Genomic DNA, 26,157 nt, shown 5'->3' with positions numbered 1-26,157 from the left:
ATATTGAGACGGTTGAGATTATATGTATACGAGTGTTGAGTATATATTATTATTATTTATAAATACTATAATAATTAAATACTTAAAATAAATACAATGTTTTCGGTAAAATGATATCAATCTATTGATACAAGTATTATAAGCAATATCATAAAATATACTACGAAATATACACTTATATTGTAATATAAGGTCATAGACTGTCTCTAGACAAAAATCGTTTGACTTTAAAAAGTTATTATACAGGTGAATATTCAATATTGTAAAAATTTCAAACGATCATAAAAAATAAATAATTAAGTAATGTGAATTTTTAGTAAACCTTTTAGATTCTGAACGGAATGATGAATATGAATAGGTATAAAGATTCTATAATAATGTGTTTTTTTTTTTTTGGTTTTACATAATTTGTCGAAATAATGTTTCAATTTAAAACTTCAGAAGTGGTTTCCAGTGGAAAATTAATTATTATTTGTGTATTATAGAAGTTAAAAGTAAGTAATAAATTTCCAGAAATTGAAAAGGGTAGGGGAAAACCACAAAAAAGTGACGAAAAAACTCGAATTTTGAAATTTTTATGCAGTTTTTGACAAATTGACTATTCGATTGTTATTAAAATTTAATATTCGTAGGACGTCAATACTTCGTTCAATTACCAATTAAAAAATATCAAATATTTATAGTCACGATTTTTTTTTACAAGTGTCTAAAGTTAGAATTTCGACAAAATTTAAAACGAATTACCACAATACTACAATAGTAAAATAAATTACTTGAATATAAATGTCATAAAATATATCATGAAATTTACTTAGTGATATAAGTTCATAGATCGTCTGTGCTCATAATCTTTATTCATATTTATTTTATTTAATGATTCCTATTATAGGTATCATTGAATTCAATATTAACACATCATAACCTAACCTACTGTTTAGCAAAGCGGTATCGGTATCCACTTGTCTACCCTTTTTATATATTTTATATTTAAAAAAAACATCAAAATATTTAATATAAACATATATTTATTTATATTTTAATATATTTTATATATATATATATATATAAATATTGAATACTAAAAATAATTAATTTAACAATAATTTGAGTGTATTTTTAAACGGTTTCTATGATTTAGAATTGTATTAAAACTCTAATAAAACTATATAGAAAATACAATCATAACCATTGTGACGAAACCTTTTATAAGTCACAAAAAAATGTCATTGGTAGACGTTGTGTGATAAATTTTGGTGCCAATAGAACGACTGCATTCAGTGTGTTACATCGCTACCGATAATTATACAAATCATTAAAAAATCAATTGTTAGTGTTTTAACAATAACTTATGTTAATATTGATGTAAACTCATATTAATTATATTTAAAATAAAATAAAATGGCAAGTTTATAATACATTATTTATATTTATAGTGTTATTGACGAAATTTACATTATTTATGTGTTTATATATATATTTTTTTTCATTAGAATAATGCAATTGATAACTATAAATGTACAACGCATGTTTTAAATTATCATTGGCATAAGCCGAAATTTATGAGCGGAGTTGGATGTATGAATCATAATCGTGAGGTATTTATCAACATTATTTATTTAAACTGCATATCTAAAAATAACCTATAAATTATTGCCATAATTATCATTAATTATCATCTCTTTTGTAATCTACTGATACATTTTTAATTTTTCTTTAAATTGTTTAAAAAAAAATAGTAGATACATTGTACATATATTTTTAAATATTATCAATCTTCATTCATAATTTTTATGTATTTTGTTTTTGAAATATCCATAAATATTCAATGATTTTCTATGATGTTCTATGTTATAATTGTTGAGGTTTTTTTTTTTTAATTTTAAATTAGTAGGTACATAGTTAAAAAAAATACCAATTTTATTAACCATAAACTAACAAATATAATAACTGTACTTCAAGTTAATAATACATTTATTTAAATTGTTTCCAAAATGTTTTAAGTTTTAATGACATGAAATATGTCAAATAGTATTAAAAAACTCTATAGTATATTTATACATTTTTTTTTTGCCAACTGGATGAATGCCCGATTGAAGCAGAGGTCGACATTTGGCATTGATGTGAAACTTTTAATTTGTTTTATTACGAAATATTTAGTGTATCTAAATAAGGTACATTAAATCTTTTTATTATTATAATTAAAAATACATAACACTTACAATCTGCACATTAAACAAGATAATAATAAAAAAAATAGATAATTAAGAATAAAATTTAACTTGGTGGCGTGTTAAAAACACGTTTTTTAACGCCACCAAGTTAAATTTTATTCTTAATTATCTATTTTTTTTATTATTATCTTGTTTAATGTGCAGATTGTAAGTGTTATGTATTTTTAATAATAATAATAAAAAGATTTAATGAAAATATATGATATAGGGCGCTTTAATATAATAACTTAAAATACTAACCTAACCTAATACTTTTTAAATTTTAAACAGGGTAATGAATACGATAAGTTATCAATAAAAGTATTTATATAAATTTAATAGGTCAACCTTAAAAAAAGGGTGGTCAAGTGAGTAACGCTTTGCGATACACTAGGTCACTATTATTTATATTTTAAATTTGAATACAATGATAGGTATTATTGTATACGAAAAACGATTCTGAACAGTAATGATTTGTCAGCCTAGGTTATGTTTTCCAGTGGATAGTTAAAAAGGTAGGTCCGTCAGCCTGGCACCCCGAATTAAACATTTTTAACTCAAACCTTTTTAGATAGTTAGTACCTAACTTGAAACAATTTGTAACGCAAAAATTGGAATTTGTAACACAAGTCTTACCCCCGAAAAAAGTGTTATTGTTTTCGGGGTTCTGGGCTGGCTGAGTTGAAAATTTTGAATTTGTGGTGCTGGGCTGACGTCAGCCCAGCGAAAAAAAAAATTTTTTCGGGGGTAAGACTTGTGTTACAATAAATTTTAATTTTTGTATTATAAAATAATACAAATAAGGTAGTAATTATCAAAAAATGTTCGGGGTAAAAAATTTGAATTCGGGCTGATGGACCTGAAAAGGGTGGTTTATGTTTAAATGACCTGAACACCTCAAAATTAAACCATGTACAAAAAATGTCTATTTAAACAACTGGTATATATGTTTCAAGTTTCTACAACTAGTAATTTTTAACTAAACAAAAATCTAAAATTATTTGATAGTAAATGGTTATTAGAATGAATTTTGGATTTCATAAAAATTTAAACAAAAGACAATTTTTTTTATTTTGCTAACGCTTAACATTTTTTATAATTATTGTAAGACAAACTTATGGAAAATCTTGTATTACATTTTCAACCCTTAACTACTATTACTTAATACAAAATTCTTTTATACATTTTTAACTACAAAATAATTTGCAAATATTCATGATTTTGACGTTTTTTTGTCAATATTTAAACTTCAAATACTAATAAAAAAAATTGTGCCTAATGCCTATGTATTTTTATAATTCTAGGATCACTATAGGACTAACTTATTATAGGAACTTATAGCTTAAAAATTAGAAATTATAGCTTACCGACGGGAAAAACTACTTATCGTTTATAATATATTAATATGCATATAATTTAACAAGTTAGTATAAACAATCTAACTAAAAAAAATATTTTGATTTGTTTGATTATTTTATGTATGTTTTGAACTAGGTATATGCCTATATGATCCGAATTTTTTATTAGGAAGCAATTTTTTAAAACATTCAGAAATAAATGCACTTCAATCTTAAACTCACACCTTAGGTTTATTCAAATAACAACATATCATAATTTTATTATAAATTAAGAAGGAATAATAATATATAGTTACATAATTATTACCTTAGAATGTCCTATTCTCAAAAGTTATTAAAATATTAAAAAAATATACTTCATATGAGTTTATAGTTAATTATTATTTATTTCATATTATTTAGTTTTGTAATATATTATATTCTTATGTAGTTATGTAACAACAGTTTATTTTTACTATGCTGGGAAAATTTAAAAATTAGTATATTAAAATTTAACTTATAATTCATTTATCATCTGATTAATTAATTTTATTATTGCTAAAAAACCACTTACAATACCAGGAGAGTAATAATGAATAACTTTGCTTGCAATACGTCCCCAAGCAGCTCCGATCAATAACGAAGGTAAAAACAATCCAGCTGACATGTTAAGACCAACAGTTAACTCGGTTAATATGAAATAAGTTACACAATAAACTAATAATGAGAATATTGAATATGCTTCTGTAAATAAACAAATAAAAAATGAAAGTGGATTTACATTGTCTTAAATTCTGTTAAATGTAAATTAGGTACCTACATATATTTTTTAACACAGTAATTTAGATGGTTTTGAATAAATATAAAATAAAAATAAAAATATATAAGTACTATTTTATTTGTATAATCTTATATCGATAAAAGAATATTTGTTTTTAATGAGGTTTTTGCCAATAACTCCCAATATTAGCACTTTTTAAAAATTTTTAATATTGGTTCTATATTCTTTTTCTCATGTAATAATTATCTATGAACCAAATTTCAAAACAGTAGACTTAGCTGTGTATCGTTTACACACACATACAGTATATACATTGCTTTTTATTATAGATATTGAAAAATAAACAAATTATAACAATAATACGAATTAATAACATTAAGAGCTTTTTTTTTAAAAAAAAAAAAAATAGAATCTGGTATAAAAAATAATTCTTTAATGTTATTATTACTGTTCAATAGGTATTCGATATTAATAATTTTAATATATTATAATGCGTACATTGTCCATACTTAAATACATGTAGTTTTTTGCTTGTAATAATGTTAAAATATAATAGGCGTATTAAATTTAAAATGCATTTATATTTTTATATATTTATATTACATACGTATTATTCTCATTCTAGATTCTGTTTAATATCTAGTATTTAACAAACATTTTTTTTATAGAAGTACAATAAGTAAATAACACGTACATTATTTATATTATTTTTTTTATAATATAATCATTTAAAGATTTTACATTTTAATTCTAACCTTGCTTAAGTTATTAATAATGAATAACTTTGCTTGCATACGTCCCCAAGCAGCTCCGATCAATAACGAAGGTAAAAACAATCCAGCTGACATGTTAAGACCAACAGTTAACTCGGTTAATATGAAATAAGTTACACAATAAACTAATAATGAGAATATTGAATATGCTTCTGTAAATAAACAAATAAAAAATGAAAGTGGATTTACATTGTCTTAAATTGTGTTAAATGTAAATTATTGGTTCCGACCCATAACCCCAGAGGCGGTAGAGGAGCATCCGTACAATTGTGACGATAGAGTGGTAGCCTTTATCTTTGGCTTAGACGATGAGACAGTGCGATGACAACAAAAAAGACATCGGTTTCTGTCTGTCGTTCGGAGTGATGTACGTAGAGCCTTCAGGACAGTTTGCTGTGGATGTGTAAAGCTAGATTTACGTGATATTGATTAGCAGAGGATAACAGAGTTTTTTTTGACAGACGTTCAGATAGATAGAAATAAGCAGAAGAAAACCTAAAGACGGATGTCTGCGACACCGTGCACCGGCGTTTCCTATCTGGTGCATCCGGTCTTGCGGCATCGGCGGCTGCCGGTAGTTCGAACTCGACCGCCAGGGCACCTGGGCAAAAACTACATATCGGACACACGGACCAGTGCGGTGGTTCACCCCGAATTTTTGCCCCGGTATCCCGTCGGCTGAGCACGAGCGGCCGGCCGCTATCCATCCCAGCCATTGCACCTGAGTTTCCGTCATCGCCCGCTACCGCCGTTATACCCCGTCCAAGTGCACAACGTTATAAGTCTGCAGACATCTTGAATTTTTTTTTTCCATCTGGACCTGTCACAATAGTTTTTAAGCGTTTTTTGGTTATTTTATACCTCTATTTGTTTTGTTACAAAAATGTCTTTTGTTTTGTTATAAAAATTATTACCTTTGTTATATTAAAATATGTTTTTTGTGTACATAAAAAATAACATTGTTTTTCATATTTTAATCAATTATTATTTATATTGCATGTACCTACCAATACATGTTCTATTATTTGAGTTGAAATGGTTTACACCCAATAAGAAATTTGGAGATCTAGCGCTCTACAGAAAAATAAGTTTCTAGTGTAGTGCCTATCACGACTGCTCGATGTACCTAATGTGGTTTGTTCAACTTAAATTTAAGTCGCATTTTTATATTAAACTAGAGAAGTATATTTGGTAGTTAATTATACTAATAGTAGTATTTAATTAGTATAGTATATACATAATATATTATTTACTATAAATACTGTAAAATTATGGAAATATGTTCATATGATAAAAAGATAATCTCTTAAAATTAATCAACGTATTTTTTAATATCATTATTAAAATATGTAGGTACTCGTAGCTTAAAATTTATAAAAAAATTTGTATAATTAGCTAAGAATTAAAAATTTAATTGAAGATTTTTCATAATTTTTACTTACAATAATTATAAAAGAAGTTGAGCATTGACCAATGAAAACAACTAAATCTAAAGCTTAAACTTTTACGAAATCAAAAATGCACACTTAAAATAACGGTTTACTATCAAATAATTTTAGATTTTTTTTATACTATAGTAGTTAAAAATTACTAGTCGTTGAAACTTGAAACATACACTAGATGTTTGAATCGGCATTTTGTGTACATGATTCAATTTTAGGCTATTCAGGTCGTTAAAATATAAACCATATTTTTCACCACCCAGTGAAAAAATATCCTAGGCTGACCAATCATCTCCTTTCAGAATCATTTTTCGTGAAAAATGATACCTATCATTGCATTCAAATTTAATACATCCATTATAATTTATAGTTACCTACTCCGATGTGGCAATATTCACTCGAATACTCGATACCTACTATATAGCGTAACACTCTTAACCACCATTTTTTATTCATTTTCTTTAAAAAGTCTAACTATAGACTCTCATCATCTCATAATTATATTTATTTTTAAATGTAAATGATATAACCCGATACTTAACATAATATATCAATTTGAGGTTTATAGGTCATTAGGCAATGCATGCACGAATATCCTACTACCTATAGCACTGAGTATAAATACTATAATATAAATTATAAAATAACTAGTAAATGGTATATTAAGTTAATTTTTATTTAATTATTTGAAGTAAACCCTAAAACCATATCAATTATAATTTATAATATTGTACAATAAATTAAAAATAATATTATTTCTTTTGAATTTTTATTGATGTATATCCAATATTCATAAGTGTGCCAACATGATTTAGTATATACTTTATAAATAGCTCAAAAAAATCAAAATATTTTGAAAATTTAGCCATGTATTAATAGCCATAATATAAACATGTGGTGCAAATTTTAAGTATTTAAAGTGATTAGTTTTTGAGTTACAGCCATATAAAAAAATCGATTTGGTCGAAAACTGGTTTAGCGTAAAAATTCCCGTTTTTCCGTTACTTTTTTTTTGTTTTTCCCGATTTTTTTTTTTAGATGACTATTGGAAATTTTTTACTTTTGACTTCCTTAATGCACTAAGGATATTCAATTTGCCATCGGAAACTAACCACCCTTGAAGTTTTAAATTGAATCATTATTTTGACAAGTTATGGTGTAAAAAAAAACACATATCATTGTAAAATCAATACATTCCGTACTCCGTTCAGAATTTAAATATTAATAATTGCATAAATCAATAAAGTTTTTTTTTATACATTTCCCACGTTAACATTTTCAACTTTTGTTATTCTATTCCTGAGTTATAATTGCTCAAAGTTGGGTGTTTTTAGAAGATTTTTATGTGCTATACATACATACTAATCATCACCGTCGAAACTAGTTCTTTTTATTTTCAAAGACCAAAGACCAGTAGCTATAATAGTAATAAATTTTATACCGTTGAATCTACGATTGATAATTATTGCGCTTTGTAGCTATTATAATTTAAACCATTTAAATTGTAAGTCTTGCACAAAGCTCGTACTCTGTTATGGATATAAAATGCAGCTGAAAACAATTAATTACCACCAATAAAAATCCTTCTTTTGATGGTGCTGATTAGTATGTATGTATAACACTTACAAACCTTCTAAAACCACCCAACTTTGAGCAGTTATAACTTGCCAACGAATAAATTTAAGTTCAAAATTTTAACGTAAAAATTCATGAAAAAAAATAGCTTTATTAATTTATGAAATTATTAATAAAGATTGAAATTTGAAAACCAAAAGTATTTGGTTAGTAGTGATAGTTATTTTACTATTAAATATAATAAGAGTGAAAAAAATACAAATTTAATACATTTGTAGAAATACATTTATCTAAAAATTTTAAAAAGTATACATTTTTTTTTGAAAAAATAAGTGTTTAATGATAAAACCCCTTAGAGATGTAAGACATTTTTAATTTTAATTTATTATTTTTTTTGCTTTAATAAATGTCAATTAAAAATTATTTAAAAATACTTAGGTCAGGTTAGGTAAAAATACTTAAAAATGTAATAAAAGTTTTTCATAAGTCGTTAATTTCTTAATTGAAAAATGTCAAAAACTATACAAACACAATATTTTTTTTCATATGCTTTTTAAGTTAGAATCTTAACAAAATTGATAAAAATCGCAAAAACTAGTAAATTATTTTGTAGTTAGAAATTCATAAAAAATTTTGTTTTTATACCTTAAATTTAAAAATTGAATATAAGGCATTTTATTAGTTTTTTAACTTCATCGTGAAAAAAAAAAGATTTTACTGAAAAGTAAATTAATTTTCTATGAGTATTTAAGTTCAGAAGTTTACGCATTCAATATTTACCCGTAAAATAGTTATTTCTTCTCAAACAATTTTTGATATTAGGTATATTGTGAAGTAAAAACAAAATAACAATAAATAGTAGATACTTGAAATTTTCACCAAATTTTCATATTATAATTGTCATTATTTGAAAATATTTTCATAATTTGTTAACTCTTTATGAGTTATTTATAGATACAAGAGATTTCTAATTTTTAAAAATTTTATTTTATAAATATCAATTTAAAACTATTCGATGGGTCAAAATTTTTGAAAATATAGTTCTAGATCTCACAAATATTATTCTTATATCTGTATAAAAAAATTAAAAATATAGGCACAATTTTTTTTTATATATATACCTATTTATTTTATAAGTTAGAATTTTGATGAAATTCGTCAAAATCGCAAACTATTTTGTAGTTTTGACGCCTAATAAACAGCTAAGTAGTATCCACTTAATTACGAGTATCTTTTTAAAAATTACTAATCGTATTCTAATTACTTTACCATATTTATTATTATTTATACAGGGATCTAATCTATCAACAACTAGTAACGCTTTAGCTGCAGTGAACTCGAAACCTAGATCTCACTCAATAAATTACGTATCATCGGATTATGAAGTGAGATTTTAACTTTGTAAATAATAAATGTACAGTGGTGATTTTTAATACTTTTAATAAAACAATAAATTCTTATGTTTTTAGAGTTTGGATTATGATCATTACGAAAGTGAACTTACTGTTAGAGAAGAAAAATTAAACGGCTATAAAACAGTAGTAGCGACTAATGTGATTAGATGGCTTATTTATTTTTCGATTGCTATATGTACAGCAGCAGTTGGAATTTTTATTGATACCATAATTGAATATTTGTGTAATTGGAAGTTTCAATCGATTCGAAATTGCATTGATGTTAAGCACTCGACGATGGAGTGTTTGATTATTTGGATACTTTTCACCGTCATTCCTACAATTATTGGATGTTGTGTAGTACTATTTATGGAGGTTAATTATAAAGTTTTATTTATATGTAATAGTTTGTATAACATGATGATGTCTTAAGCAGCAGCTAATACAAATATTCAAAAACAAGTATTACAGTAATTTAAACTATATCAACTTGGTAAAATACTATGATACCCATTAAATAGTTACTCAACATAGTGTAGAAACTATGTTTCAAACTATTTTGCTATAAAACAAATTGATATAATAAACTATTTATAAAAAATGTTTTGACTTTTTATTTTTAAACATTGTAAGTTTTATAAATTCAGCATACTTTACGTAAATTATTTTAACTGTTACAAAAAAACTAAAAATAAATAAATTATAATTATTATAGTATATTATTATGATTAATTGTATATATGTGTATTACCATTGAGTATAGATAGTATATAGATAGTACTATCTATACTCAATGGTATTACCTATTCAAAAGTAAATATGTATATTTTTTATAAACATTCGATATAATTGAATTATTTTTCGAACTTCTCTATGCAAATTAACACATATTTTAAATAAAACAAAGTTGTTGATTGAAATTTTTACATTTTTATTTTGTCATAATAATGGCTTATAAAATAATAACGTTCTTTGATATACTGAAATGAAATGAAAAGTATTTTTTTTTTTTACCAATAATTGTTTATTTTATTCCATATTATAATAGTTAATACTTTAATATTATATATTTAGCCTTCTGCTGCTGGGAGTGGTATTCCATTTGTAATATCTTATTTAAACGGAGTTCGTATACCAAGAATGACAGCCGTTCGATGTTTATTGGTAAAAGTAATAAGCGTGATATGTGTCTGCGCAGCAGGTCTTGGTGGAGGAAAGGTATATTTATTTTTTATTTTTATACTTATGTATGTAATACACAGATAATATAATAAAAAAAAAAATAAATAATATTATCAACTTCCTTAAGCTGGGGTAAGGAGTAATCTTTTAAATAATTTTGATTATTAAATATGAATAAAAAAATTAAAACAATATAATATTATTATTATATATTTTGCTATAATAATATCTCTAATAATAATAAATTATGCTATATTATTTATCTTTATTTACAATGAATGATAATATGGAATTTTTAAACTGGAGTAAAAAAATATTTTAACACTACTACCAATCCCCTTATTTTATATACAATACTTGTGATATTTGTGATCAAAATGTACAGACAAAATGTTCAGCATTATATAATCTTATTCAAGAAATGATGATTATTGATTACTATTGAAAAATTAAATTTGATGTATTAGAAACTTGGTGTAATAATTAAAAAAATAAATAAATAAATAATTAATTTAATATACGTATTTACAAATATTAAAAAACAATATAGAACAATATACCTAATGCAATAAAATATATTTATACAACTTTAATTAATTAGAAATTAAATTAATATTTATATATTGAACAAATTATTGGGATCATTTATTGGGTAATTGTTATTGAAAATGTATCAATATTTCAGGAAGGTCCATTAATCCACATTGGAGCAATGGTTGGTGGTTCAGTCGTAGAAGCTTGGTGGAAAGGTTTTAGAAGTGGTCCTGGTCGGAAAATCATTGGGCCCTTACAAAATGATCAAGAAAGGAGAGACATGATGGCAGCAGGTGCTGCCGCAGGATTATCGGCTGCTTTTGGATCACCTGTAGGTAAATAATATATAATTTTAGTTTTCAAAAATTATTAGATTTTAATATTATAAAAAAATAAAATTTTCTTATGGTAAGTATAATATATTTATAAATTATAATACAATATAACTTTGATAGATTCTGGACAATATTGGTAATGCACTTTTGATAACTAATACGAACCTTTATAAATTATAATTATATGATTGTATTTAATATTTTTATGTATTATCACAATTTTGTCATTAGATACCATCATTAATTTATTGATTGAATGTTACAAATGTAAATGATAGTTAAGCTTAAAATGTTTGACAAAAGTCGATACCATGCTTTAAAAGTTTAGTGCAGTGTTTACTGTGTATTCGAGGGTATTTCTTTAAAAGTCCGACGATTAATCAATTATTTAAGTTCAAAATGCATATAAATAAAAATACATACTTTGATTTTCAAGTGAAAAAAATCGGTTTTAGAATAAGAAATTAAAAATATTTGTAGTCATTAAAAACAGAAAATAAACTATTATAACAATTATAACCTAACCTTTACAATATACATATATTATACGTTATACTTATAATTATATTGAGGTGGTTTGCGTTTGGGCAAATTTTGAAAAATTATAATGTCTTTGGATAATTTAACATAATACGTTTGGGCGTGTGATTTTAAAACATAGTAATATTTTTGGGTAACCTTTTTTAGTATCTTGGGATGCGTTTGGATAATATTTTATCAATCCATTTTCTTCCTGACAGACTTGGGACTGTCTTCCGTGAATTCTATAGATATGGTGTCTATGGTAAAAAATGATTTGTAGTTTATGCATGATAAAAAAATGAAATAATTTGAATGGTTAAAAACAATAAAATAATATAATAATAAAAAAATTATTTGTGTTTTGTTGTTTAAATCATTTTTCATGGACATTTTAAGTTTTAAGTCTTTTTAGATTGATAAAAAATTCCCTGTTGATTTTATATAATATTTTTATCTTAATCCTTATAAGTAGTTTGATCTTTTATATTGTATCATACTCGCCCTAACACATTATTTTTATTATGTGTGTAAAAAGATAATTCACCTAAACCTATGATGCCCTTATTTGTATATAATTTTTAAATACAAGGTCAACATATAATATTTTTAAGGATAATAAACTTTACTTTTTGTGACTTAAACTTTTATGTTTAAAATGTATACTTGTCGTTCAAAGAATTTTTAGGTGAATGATAATGATGATCAACTAGATATAGTTAGAATAACAAAAATAAAAATCCATAAATATAGGTAATATTAATATTTAAACAATATTTTAAATATGAAAAATCATTTACTATGAATGAATATAATTATTTCTTTTGATAAATTTTTTTATGAGTGCATAAATAAAATTATTTAAAAATATAAATCAATAAATTAAAATATATTCCAAAGCAAATACCTATAATGAAAAAAAATAACAGCAAAAAATAAAAATAAATAATGGTTAAAAGAAAAACTATAACTTTTACAAGACTTCATATATTATGTTTAAATTATATAAAATAAAAACTTGTGTGGGTACTATTTTTTTTTTTTTAGGAGGGACATTAATGAGTCTTGAAGAAGGGACAAGTTTTTGGAGCTCAAGTCTTATGTGGAAAGTATTTTTTTGTGCAGCAATAGCTTTTCCAACATATAATGCTGGTAAAAACATACTGTATACTAATAATACAAGTGAGTTTTCTTAAATTGTACAAATATGTCTCATAATAAAAGATTTAATATACTTATACTTTTCTATAGATCCATCAGAATCTGTTCATAGCAAAAGTATTTACTTTTTTGGAAAGTTTAATGAAAATACAATTTATTTTTCTTATTCTGAATTTCCCATTTTCATTATATTTGGGATATTCGGCGGTGTACTTGGAGCTTTATTTGTCAATATTAATTATCGATTATCCATTTTCAGAATGAAGTTCGTTTTTATAGATAAATTTTTTATTCAATAAATAATTTATTGTATAATATATTTTAATAAGCATTATGTTTTATTTGTTTAGACACATTATATCAAATAGAAAAAAACTTCTGGAATCTGTATTTGTTGCTGTATTTGTTGCTATAGTAAATTTAACAACCATGATTTTATTAAACAACTGTCAAAAAAAACTAGAGATAAGCTCGTTTAATGTAGTACAAGTAAGAAACACGTTAAAAATAATCCAATAAGATAAGAAGAGTTCAACGTGTCTTTATATTTTTAATTAATTTTCTCTCATTGTCTTAAATTATTTTTATTTTTACTTAATACTATAGTATTATGGTATTAACTAAAAAAGAAAAGCATACTTTTCTCTTATGGGTATAAAATGTCTTTATTTAGATGAATACTTACAAGTAGTTAACAATTTTTGTATTACAAACAACTAGATATTATACTAAAAACTTAAAATTATAATCTTCACAGTGTTTGAAAAAAAAAAGTTAGAGTTTAAATGATTTATAGTTTATACATATACATACAGTGTATAATGAATACATTATATTTATTCACTTAACTAAAATATTGATATTTAATTTAAAATCTAAAAATTAATTATTTTATGTTGATAATTTGTATGTTTTTTCAGTTAATCTGTCATAATGTTTATTATGAAAACAACTTGTACATAAAATATGATGCATTTAAATGGTGTACAATATAGCGATGATAATTTAAATAAAATATTGAAATACGAATACTTTTATAGTTTTAGATTATAGTTATTATGAAAACGGCTTTTACCTTTATGATAGGTTTGTTGCAGATGTTTTGTCCAGCAGGGAGTTATAATGAAATAAGCTCATTTTGGCTCCATACCCAAGAAGAAAATATTAGGTCACTATTCCATTATCCAATTGGTAATTATGTGTTTTTGTATAATTGTGTATACTACATTTTGCATATTTTTTATTTTGAATCCTATAAATCAAATACAAGTAAATAATTTATAAAATCAATAACTTAAGCAAGGTTAGAATTAAAATGTAAAATCTTTAAATGATTATATTATAAAAAAAATAATATAAATAATGTACGTGATATTTACTTATTGTACTTCTATAAAAAAAATGTTTGTTAAATACTAGATATTAAACAGAATCTAGAATGAGAATAATACGTATGTAATATAAATATATAAAAATATAAATGCATTTTAAATTTAATACGCCTATTATATTTTAACATTATTACAAGCAAAAAACTACATGTATTTAAGTATGGACAATGTACGCATTATAATATATTAAAATTATTAATATCGAATACCTATTGAACAGTAATAATAACATTAAAGAATTATTTTTTATACCAGATTCTATTTTTTTTTTTTTTTAAAAAAAAAGCTCTTAATGTTATTAATTCGTATTATTGTTATAATTTGTTTATTTTTCAATATCTATAATAAAAAGCAATGTATATACTGTATGTGTGTGTAAACGATACACAGCTAAGTCTACTGTTTTGAAATTTGGTTCATAGATAATTATTACATGAGAAAAAGAATATAGAACCAATATTAAAAATTTTTAAAAAGTGCTAATATTGGGAGTTATTGGCAAAAACCTCATTAAAAACAAATATTCTTTTATCGATATAAGATTATACAAATAAAATAGTACTTATATATTTTTATTTTTATTTTATATTTATTCAAAACCATCTAAATTACTGTGTTAAAAAATATATGTAGGTACCTAATTTACATTTAACAGAATTTAAGACAATGTAAATCCACTTTCATTTTTTATTTGTTTATTTACAGAAGCATATTCAATATTCTCATTATTAGTTTATTGTGTAACTTATTTCATATTAACCGAGTTAACTGTTGGTCTTAACATGTCAGCTGGATTGTTTTTACCTTCGTTATTGATCGGAGCTGCTTGGGGACGTATTGCAAGCAAAGTTATTCATTATTACTCTCCTGGTATTGTAAGTGGTTTTTTAGCAATAATAAAATTAATTAATCAGATGATAAATGAATTATAAGTTAAATTTTAATATACTAATTTTTAAATTTTCCCAGCATAGTAAAAATAAACTGTTGTTACATAACTACATAAGAATATAATATATTACAAAACTAAATAATATGAAATAAATAATAATTAACTATAAACTCATATGAAGTATATTTTTTTAATATTTTAATAACTTTTGAGAATAGGACATTCTAAGGTAATAATTATGTAACTATATATTATTATTCCTTCTTAATTTATAATAAAATTATGATATGTTGTTATTTGAATAAACCTAAGGTGTGAGTTTAAGATTGAAGTGCATTTATTTCTGAATGTTTTAAAAAATTGCTTCCTAATAAAAAATTCGGATCATATAGGCATATACCTAGTTCAAAACATACATAAAATAATCAAACAAATCAAAATATTTTTTTTAGTTAGATTGTTTATACTAACTTGTTAAATTATATGCATATTAATATATTATAAACGATAAGTAGTTTTTTCCGCCGGTAAGCGTTATCTCCAGAAAAAAATTATTGCTGAAACTGCACAACGCAAGTAATGCAATATTCACGGAAATTCACATATTCAAATTTTAAACACAGAATATTTCAAAAGTGTTTTTATGAACATATATATATCTAACAATTTAATTAAGTATATTGATATACATATATATTATATTGTTAATATTTAATATTTCTAATTATTATCTACATTATTTATAAAAAAACATTATTTTAAATAAAAACATATCATTTAATTTTGATGTTGATTTCGTGAGTCTTATTATTTTTTTAAATTTTAGATTGGAAATGATCCAGGAAAGTACGCATTACTTGGTGCTGCAGCACAATTAGGTGGAATCGTCAGAGCTACTATAAGTCTGACTGTCGTTTTTATAGAGGCTACAGGAAATGTTCAGTTCTTATTGCCACTGATGATTACTTTATTCACCGCTAAATGGACTGGTGATTTTTTTACAGATGTAAGTAAGACTATAAGATTACTATTATCGTATTATGTTGCTTAGATATAATTGAAATTGTACAAATTTATTTATTCATCACAAATTTTATTTAGTAGAGAAATATTAATTGATAACAATTTATTTTTTAATAGACTACAGCTTCAACACTCTTAGTTATTTGAAACACTAAATAATTAATGGATTAATCTAGGCATTTATAACATTAAATAACAATCTTATTTTTTAGATTCCAAGTGAACTGATAAATGTAAACATTTCATAGTGAATCAATAAGTGTATTTTAGTTATAAGTTTTAAAATAGTTTTTGTTTTTTTGTAGGTCTTTGGTTCAATCTTCAATATTGTGGGAGGATAGTTTCGGAAGAAATGTTATGTAGTTGATACTTAGTTTATAAAACTTTCAGTTATTTTCTAAGTAAATGAGAAACATAAAATTTGAAAAAATAATACTTATTTAAACTAGTTTAAGTGACGGAAAAACGGGAATTTTTACGCAAAACCAGTTTTTGACCAAAGCGATTTTTTTATATGGTTGTAACTCAAAAACTAATCATTGTAAATACTTGAAATTTTTACCACATGTTTATATTAGCGTTATTAATACATGGTTAAATCTTCAAAATATTTTGAATTTTTTTGAGCTATTTTAAAACTGAAATTTTTAATTTTTCTGAAATTTTTTTTTTTTGAAGTGTCGATAAAAAAATTTGTCCAAAAAAACTGGAAAATTTAATACAAAGTTCTTTATAAGTTGTTCTTCACAATTTTTCTTATAAGTGTTTATAGTTAAAATTTTTACAAAATATGTCAAAATCACAAAAATTTGGAAGTAATTTTGAAGTTGAAAAATCATAAAATTTTTTGAGTTTATATCTTAAGTTAAATAATTCAATACTAAAGTTTTCATACATTTTCCTTCAATAGCTTTAAAGAAAACTCGAAACATCATGAAAGGAAAAATATTATGTACGTTTGAATTTTAAATTTTTACGAAATTGCGTAACGATAACGATTTATCTTCCTACCAAATTAAATATTTGTTATAGGTAATTTAAAAAGTATAATTCATAGATACTTGAACATTTCACCAGTTATTTAGATTGGCATTTCTTTCCATAATTTTTTTTTCAAAATATTTTACTTTTAATGCTATTGATAGGCATTTCAACATTTGAAATATTCGTTTTTGTTTAATTTTTTTTTATAAATATCGATTAAATTTTTTTAACTGATTCAAAATACTTGAAAAATTAATACAAAGTTCTTCATAAGTTATTCTTATGGTGATAAAAAAATTATAAGAATATATATGCACAATTTTTTTTTATTAACATTTGAAATTCAAATATTGACAAAAATTCGTCAATATCATGAATATTTGCAAATTATTTTGTAGGTATAATTCATAAAAAATTTTGTATAAGTAGCTAATAGTTGAAAATTTAATATAATATTTTCCATAAATTTGGCTTACAATAATATTATAAAAGAACTTAAATGTTGATGTATTCAACCCATTAAAACATAAACCACCTTTTTTACCAACCACTGAAAATTATATCCTAGGCTAACAAATCATCTTCGTTCAGAATTGTTTTTTATGTACAATGATACCTATCATTGGATTCAAATTTAACACTCCTATAATATATAATAGTGATCCACACAGCACCCAATGTACAGCAGAGCGGTACCCACTTACCCGCTTTTTTTTTATCAGCATTAATAGTTAAAATTTTTACGAAAAGATTAAAAAATTAAACACTAAGTTTTTCATTTATTTTCCTTGAAATAGCTGTAGAGAAAACTCAAAGCATCATTTTAGGAAAAAATTTTAGGTGCGTTTGAATTTTAAATTTTTACGAAATTGCGTAAGGTTTTTGTTGGCTATTTTCAGTATAAATTAAAAATTATTTTGATTACCTAAGACCTAACCATGATTATTAATTTTTACACGATTTAAATATAACTGTAATATCAAGTAGTGAAAGTATATTTTAGATTACAAGAGGAGTGATGAATATTTTCAATGATTTGTGTTTTTTCTGTCTACCGTTGCTTTTGGGATAGAAAAATGATTAGATTTTTTACTTTAAATGGAGTTCCTGATAAAAAAATCGTATCTAGTTGGTCAAGATTAAAAACAATTCTACTTTCTTTAATATTCTAGAAAAATAAATTAAATATAAATGGATCAATATTACTATTGAGACTACACAAATTTTATCTTGAAATTGTTTATATGAATGTAAAAAAATGAAAAAAAAAATTGATCATAAATGTAACAAATTTTGGTTTATGTGTTAAAGGGTATTTATGAAATGCAGATTAAACTGTCTGGTGTTCCTATATTAATAAGTGAACCACCACCTTTAACTAGTGATATAACGACAGAAGACTTTATGAGTGATACAGTCTGCGCAATACCTCATATACTAATGGTTGGAAAATTAGTGGATATATTGAACACAACTAAACACAACGGGTTTCCCGTGGTAGCATCAAAAGTTTGCTACTGTCGAGTAAATATATGAATAAGAGCTTTACCAAGTTCAACAACTTGTTAATAATGTCTTAATGTCTTCTAAAACACTGTTCACAGACAACTATAGAACATAAATGTTATGGCTTACTTAAAGGATTTATTCTTCGGTCCCAGTTAAATGTCATCCTAGAGCACAATTTATACCTTAGTCCTTTGCACGATGAAAATTATTATACGAAACTGGAACTTATTAGAAAGTCAACGTTTATTTGTGATGATACTCTACTCTTCCAGGTTAGTTTATAAAATTTTAGTTATGCTTTCAAGCATGAATGTTTATAATATTGTAAATAGTTTTTACTTCATAGTTCACGCCATCCATATAGAAGGTATATCTAGTGAATCTGATAAATTTAATGAGCAATATTGTTAAAATCTCAGATACACTTGTCTATATAATTTGGAGTGTATTTTAATGTTTTTTTCGATTAGTCTTAATTTATATATATTTATATATTTCAGAAATTAAAAGTCAAAGAAGACGAAAGAAGTATTGTTATCGATCTGCGACCATACATGAATTCAGCACCATATATTGTGAGATTAGTGAGTACCTACTAGTTCATACAATTTTTACCATAATTATAATACAAATAAAATAAATTATGAAGATAGATAGGCTAAGTCATTTTTTATTAATATGATACATTAAAAAATGCAATTAATACACGACATTAGAAATATTAAGCAGATTATGCCTTTGAGATTATTTAAATTATTTTTCTTTTGAGAAACCCACATCATATTATATTTTTTTTCTTTGGAAATACCATCAGAGTGATGCAGGACTTGTGGACCAATTGTAGTTTTAGATTCTGAACGAAGTGATGAATATATTAATTTTAAAATGATGTGTGTGTTTTTTTTGTGTCTGTACAACATTTTAAAACGCCGTTAAAAACAATTGTTAATAAACTTTCTTCGATTATAAATAATGTGCTTTTCAAATGTAAACAGTCGCACATATGATCCTATAATATCATTCTTTTTTTTTCAATAAAGCTTTAAGTGGATATTATATTATAACATTGTTAGTCATTATGAAAATATAAATTATTTTATATTATACTTATAAGATAACTTCACTATACTTTTACCAAACGAGTTTCTTTTTAAGATTCTCTTAAACGTTTATTTATTATGTTAAATATAAAAAATAAAATAAAGAATAAATAAATAAATAAAGAATTTAATAATTTATAAACACTTGAATCGTAACCTATCGTAACCTATCCGATTATGTTAATGTATTTTTATTTCATTGTATTATGTTTGTATTGCCTTTCTGACTACTAACCTTCATAACCTAACCCTAATAGGTTAGAAGTAAAAAAAAAAAGAAACTAAAGAGTATCTACACTACATGCAGATACATCGGTACATGTATATGTCTTGTTTCTACTGAATATAGTTGACATAAGAATGTCAATGTCAATTTGGTATTAAAATAAAAAAAAAACAAATAAAAAATAGTAAAAATAAAAAAAATAAAAAAAGTTAAAAATAGTTAGATTAAACCAATAATATAATATATATATATATATTTTTTTTTGTTATTATTATTTTTATACATTTTTACATAGCAACCTGTTGCTATAACAACCAATTGCTATAAACAATCGCCGTCTCAAAAAGTAACATTCTTGGTGTCGGACAAATTAACAGAATGACCCCCAGCCATAAGACATATACATGTCAAAAAAATGTAATTAGTATTACAATTTCAGCCATGCTTTTTTACCGTTAAATAACTTAAATCTTAATCGATATAAATATTAAATCTACCTCAAAATTAACGTAAAATAAGTAATATATAAAATATATATAACGTAAATAGTAAATAATGTGACTTTTACTAAAACGTTTTATATTTCATGGTCCTCCTAACAATAGATAATATATTATCGAATACAATTTAAAACGATGTACATATTATAAATTAATATTTTTTTTATAACACCTAAACGTGGTTTTATACAATCATAAACACAAACTTTTAATTTTGCTTTTATTTTTCGAAGTTATTTGTATGTATAAAGAAGTATTCAACATTTTATGTGTTAGGTATATAATAATATATTTTTTTTCTTCTACTATTTATATTTTTTAGATACAAACCATTAAACCAAATCTTCCTTGTAGTTTAGTAAATAGTATATTAATCTTTTATTTTTTAATGAGTTAAATCATATCTCAACCCACATTAAGTAAGAAAAAAATAAATTAACACTCAATTGTTTGTTATAGGTAAAAATTCTATGATAATTATCATTTATTCTGATTTTGAATTAAATATGATACATCAATAGTTATGAAAAAAAAAATACTTTTTAATATAATATAATATTATTGTACTGTATGTATTAGAATGAAATTGTTTTAAACTTAATGATGTCCGTATCCGCCACCTCCGTGGTGAGGTGGTTTGTGGTGAGGTGGGTGGTAGTGAGGTGGTTGGTGGTGAGGTGGTTGGTGGTGAGGTGGTTTGTGGTGAGGTGGTTTGTAGTAATCTCCACCACCTCCATAGTAATTTCCACCACCTCCATGATGACCGCCACCGCCACCATCCTTGCGTGGTTCAGGGGCTGGATCAGAAGTAGCTTGTTGGATCATTACGAGAATGACAAAGCACAAAGCTAATATCTAAACAACATTAATAAACACAACATTATAAAGTTTATATTTTAGTAATCCTTTTATTGTAAAATGATAAAATTCTAAAGAGTATTAATATTTTTAATATTTTTATGTATTTATCAAATGAATGCAAATGTAAGACAAATTTGGGGTTAGGTTTTCCGCCGTTTCAATATTATCAATTCCGCCTGCTATCAATTCCGTCTTATATTTGTGTATATTGATTTCGCTCGATATTTGTCTATATTGATTCCGTCGAATATTTGTTTATGTTGATTCTGATGACTGTTTATTGAACATTAACATTAACTGATGTATCATAAAATAAATTATTTTTTTTTTAACTAAAAATATAGGCACACTCAGTTTACTATATATAAATAAAAAATTGTCGCTTAAAACCAAAAATATAACACAAATTGTACGTATAATATGGAAAAAAATAAGGTATTAAATATAATTTAGAATTTGTTAAAATAGTAAAATAATGTAATAAAAATACTTATAGTGATTAGTTTTTTACAAAATAATTTTACAATTTAAATTGTTAGGTTAATTTATTAGTGTTAAGTTGATTTATTTTTAAAGTAGAGGTTTGATGCTAGTTTTATATAAGTTAATCTATTACTTTTTTATTTAAATAATCGTCATACATTTTTGTTGCATTTTTTTTTTTTTTTGATTTCATAATTTCATTTTTTTTTTATTTTTGCTCATTTTATTATTATTTATCCCTCTTATTATATATAAGAATCAATTTAGAATTAATTTATATCTTTAAATTTAATACATGGAAAAAAAACATATTTGAATGTGCTTCGATGAATTGCTTGTTATGTTTTGAATGGAACAATTCACAACTGTTAGTAAGTTGTTAATTCCGAAAAAATTAAGCTGATTCAATATGTAAAAAAAGTTCGGTCGAATCAATATGTAAAAAAATTTGGTGGGGTTGATATAAAGTGTAATCCATAGATTTCTTACAGGTAAAAATGTTATTCCGGTGCAATTGATATACGTCCAAATATTTAAACTTTTTTGTTTAATTTCAACTTTGTACCTATTACAATTAGTTTTGATAATTAGATATTATCGAGAAACATAAAAGGAACAATGTTAAATAAAAGTTATTTACAAAAATAAAAAGAAGAATATAAAACTAAATTAATAAACCTATATAGTTAAAAAAGATAATATAATATTAAGTATGAATAGTATGATTTTTTTTTTTTTTATCAATTTAAGAGAATATTTTTAGTGCCAAAAAGAACGTTGGAAAAATTAAAAAAAGGAATACTAGAGGATCATGTTGGGAAATAGACTGTGATAGGTGAAGATTAGATCGGTAATGTTAAAAACCTAGCCTAACCTATCCTATTAGATCGTTGTGGAATGTGCAGAGAAGAGAATCGTTTGTGATAACGAAAGCTTAAAAAAATGAGAATAAAGTAGAATGTGGACAAAACTAAGTGGACACGATAATAATATGCTTCACTTATTTAAACAGTTATTTAAAAATAATAATAAAAACAATTATTCATTAAAATAACGAATTGTTTCATCAATACATTTTAATACTAATATAATATATTAAATACATTAAATATATATATCAAATCACGCAAAAAACTATAGTAGGTACATTCGATACAAGTATTAGTTTAAGTCTTAAAATTTTTAAAGTAGAAATAAATCCTTCAAAAATTGTATTTGATGTAGGTAAAGTTAAGTTTTTTTCATTTAATTATAAAGTTGTAATTGTTCTTAAAGTACCTATTTCAAACTGACAAAAAATCTTTTGTGCAATATTATCTTAGGGAAATATTTATTGATCTATCGCAAAAAATTAAAATATGATTCAAATAAAAAACTTTAATGGACTAACAATATACTAAATAAACTACATACCGCTGTGTAAGATTTCATGATTCTTGAGACTGCTGAATATTCGTCTTTGAAAATGTAATATACACTGATACCTCTGCACTTACTAGTTACCATTTATATAGGATCCGCATACATTCTTTATTTTGTCAATATTTGTAGTAAACAAAATTTTAATCACTTCTAGTGTATTGACCTTCGGCTTACATGAATGTTATCCAAGGAAATACCCAAACCAGTCTCTAATTTTTTCCTTTTTAGTTTTTACGAATAAACCGGTTAACTTAACTTCATATAATCATTTTATTATATATTATAATAATAAATCGTAAATAATTGATGTTATTATATTATTATTGTTGTTGTTAACAGATGGGAAACAGTTTTTTAAACACTTAACGAGAATTTTTTTTATTATATCAATCTTGTTAAGATCAAAACACAAATAAAATATAAACATACTATCGTAGATAATACAGCTATAATTTATACATTAAAAGTCTTAAAAGTAAAATCCATTATCTATCTAGTTATTATATTATTATCTTAACTCTATAGTCACGAGATAGAATAATATAGATAGACTAGATTGGGTATCTATTTTACATAGAATTAAATATACCAACCTACCAATTCTAATACAATGGAACTTATTTATCTGAACATTAAACCACAATCGTGAAATCAACATAAATTAAAATGTATTTTTATATTTTCACAATCAATAGAGAATTAGGTATAAGAAAAATCACCCATAAGGAAAACATTATTTTAAATTTATTGTAATCGGTAAGACGTATAATATAAAAGGAAAAAAATAATACAATTATTTTTTACTCAAATTTCAAAACTCAATAAAAAAATAAAATTCGTCATGCTTATAAACAGATAAAAAATAATTGGACAATTTTATGAAAAAGTAATGAAAAAGACGGTATAAAAATTTTTTTGTACTGTTATTACATTTTGAGCGGAGCGATGAATCTATTAATTTTTCAATTATGTACTTATCTATGTTTATTTTTCGTATACAAGTATAAGTGGAAGTTTACCAATTGCACTTTAAATTACATTTTCATATACCAATTGAGTTTTAAACATTTTAGGGTCGATATACCAATTGCGCTCTAAAAATGTTAGGGCTGATAGACCAATTGCGTTCAATACATTTTACATTACCTAAGGAAAACTTATTAGTTTATAACATAATTTTTTTGTTTTTAACGTATTATTTAAATTTAACTTGTTGACGATAGTAATTTATCAAAACCAAAAATAAACATTGTACATTTGTAAATATTTTAGGACCCCCTAGGAATTAAATTTTGAAGAGTACCAGTATTCCGCGTTTTTGATTTCTTTTGCTATAAATTCAATAGGCCGTACCAATATCCCGAGCATCGTTAGTAGCGATTTTTTTGCGGGTATTAATGCATAATACATTGTGAGATTTTTAATATTTTACTACCTTTGCGCTACTTACCACCCATGAATCAATGGGGAGCAATTTACTTATGACCTATAAGTTGCTTGTTGACCCTAAAGTCAACAAAAAAAGTCAAAAGTCTTCCAGGTCGGTGGAACTTATAGGATTTATACAGTTTAGTTAATGAAAACTAAAATAAAATAATATTAATAATAATAAGAGAATAAGTAGTTAAATCATAAAGATATAATAATAATAATAAGATTTTGAGTTTAAGGTAATCATGATGTTTGTATATTGCATGTTTTAAGAATAATAATAATTTGAGCATGGCAGTTTAGAATAGTATAATTTGAATACAAGCGTAATTGATATATCGACCCTAAAATAAAAATGTTGTTTTAGGCACAATTGGTCCATTCCCGTATAAATCTTCCATAAAAATCTTTGATTTTAAAAATTAGGGGTGGCTTATAATAGAAAATTGAATATATCTTGTACTTTCAGAATATCAAAACAAAAATGCTTAGTACTTTTTTTATAATCAACAAAAAGAAAAAAAAAATAATAAGAAAAACCGTAATTTTTTACGTAAATTCAATTTTTGACAAAAATCTTAATCTTGATTTAACTTTAGAATGAATAACCGAACATGCATAAAATGTTCACCGAATATATATTTATATTATTATTTCTACTTAATAAAATTTTCAAAATATTTCAACTCTTTTTGAGCTATTTATAAGTATGATAAATTTTCATTTTTTTTTTTTTTTTTTATAAATGACTATAAAAATTATCCACAGGGTCGAAATTCTTGAAAGTCTAATACAAGATAAGTTGTTCTTATATCTATGTAAACATATTAAAAATACATATGTTATTAAATATTGAATTATATAAGATACTATTGGTATAGATATATAATAATATAATAAATTCAATATTTTTGGGAAAATATGTATCAAGTATCAACCTATTGTAAATTGTAATTCTAAAAGTAAAATAAATTACTTTAATAGCTATTATCAAAAAAACATAACACGTAATGTACTTAGTAATATAGTCTGACAAACTGTCTCCTCTCAGAGTTTAAAATTGTTTTCATTTTTCATTTCAAAATGCATACA

At 23.9% G+C, this 26,157-nt stretch overlaps 2 protein-coding genes across 2 annotated transcripts in view; one reads left to right on the top strand and one right to left on the bottom strand.

The window, feature by feature from the left end:
• Positions 1–1,266: 1,266 nt before the first annotated feature.
• Positions 1,267–26,157, top strand: part of LOC114132759 (H(+)/Cl(-) exchange transporter 7-like) — a 42,170-nt gene continuing 17,279 nt past the window's right edge. Inside the window, exons 1-15 of the mRNA XM_027998319.2 lie at positions 1,267–1,401; positions 1,491–1,595; positions 9,411–9,503; positions 9,588–9,887; positions 10,587–10,730; positions 11,380–11,563; positions 13,130–13,264; positions 13,334–13,508; positions 13,594–13,732; positions 14,341–14,434; positions 15,340–15,509; positions 16,353–16,532; positions 18,845–19,057; positions 19,138–19,314; positions 19,543–19,626. Coding sequence (XP_027854120.2) covers positions 1,399–1,401; positions 1,491–1,595; positions 9,411–9,503; positions 9,588–9,887; positions 10,587–10,730; positions 11,380–11,563; positions 13,130–13,264; positions 13,334–13,508; positions 13,594–13,732; positions 14,341–14,434; positions 15,340–15,509; positions 16,353–16,532; positions 18,845–19,057; positions 19,138–19,314; positions 19,543–19,626 — 2,196 coding nt within the window. The 5' untranslated portion in view covers positions 1,267–1,398. The remainder of the gene's footprint in view (positions 1,402–1,490; positions 1,596–9,410; positions 9,504–9,587; positions 9,888–10,586; positions 10,731–11,379; positions 11,564–13,129; positions 13,265–13,333; positions 13,509–13,593; positions 13,733–14,340; positions 14,435–15,339; positions 15,510–16,352; positions 16,533–18,844; positions 19,058–19,137; positions 19,315–19,542; positions 19,627–26,157) is intronic.
• Positions 21,315–23,793, bottom strand: LOC114132758 (histidine-rich glycoprotein-like). Its single transcript, XM_027998318.2, has 2 exons — positions 23,626–23,793; positions 21,315–21,723 (listed from the first exon to the last, which is right to left on the bottom strand). Exons 1-2 carry the CDS (start codon positions 23,716–23,718, stop codon positions 21,466–21,468), a joined length of 351 nt encoding a protein of 116 aa, XP_027854119.1. The 5' UTR covers positions 23,719–23,793; the 3' UTR covers positions 21,315–21,465.

Source organism: Aphis gossypii, chromosome 2 (assembly GCF_020184175.1).
Source record: "Aphis gossypii isolate Hap1 chromosome 2, ASM2018417v2, whole genome shotgun sequence".
Taxonomy (NCBI): Eukaryota; Metazoa; Arthropoda; class Insecta; order Hemiptera; family Aphididae; genus Aphis; species Aphis gossypii.
Note: the sequence above shows the minus strand (reverse complement) of the source record. Positions and strands in the feature narration are given on the sequence as shown.

Bases quoted from the DNA above. Each gene is read 5' to 3' on its own strand.
- LOC114132758 (XM_027998318.2), bottom strand. From the start codon at position 23,718: ATGGTAACTAGTAAGTGCAGAGGTATCAGTGTATATTACATTTTCAAA. The intron at 21,724-23,625 runs GTATGTAGTTTA...AATGTTGTTTAG, and splicing joins TCATGAAATCTTACACAGCG to ATATTAGCTTTGTGCTTTGT.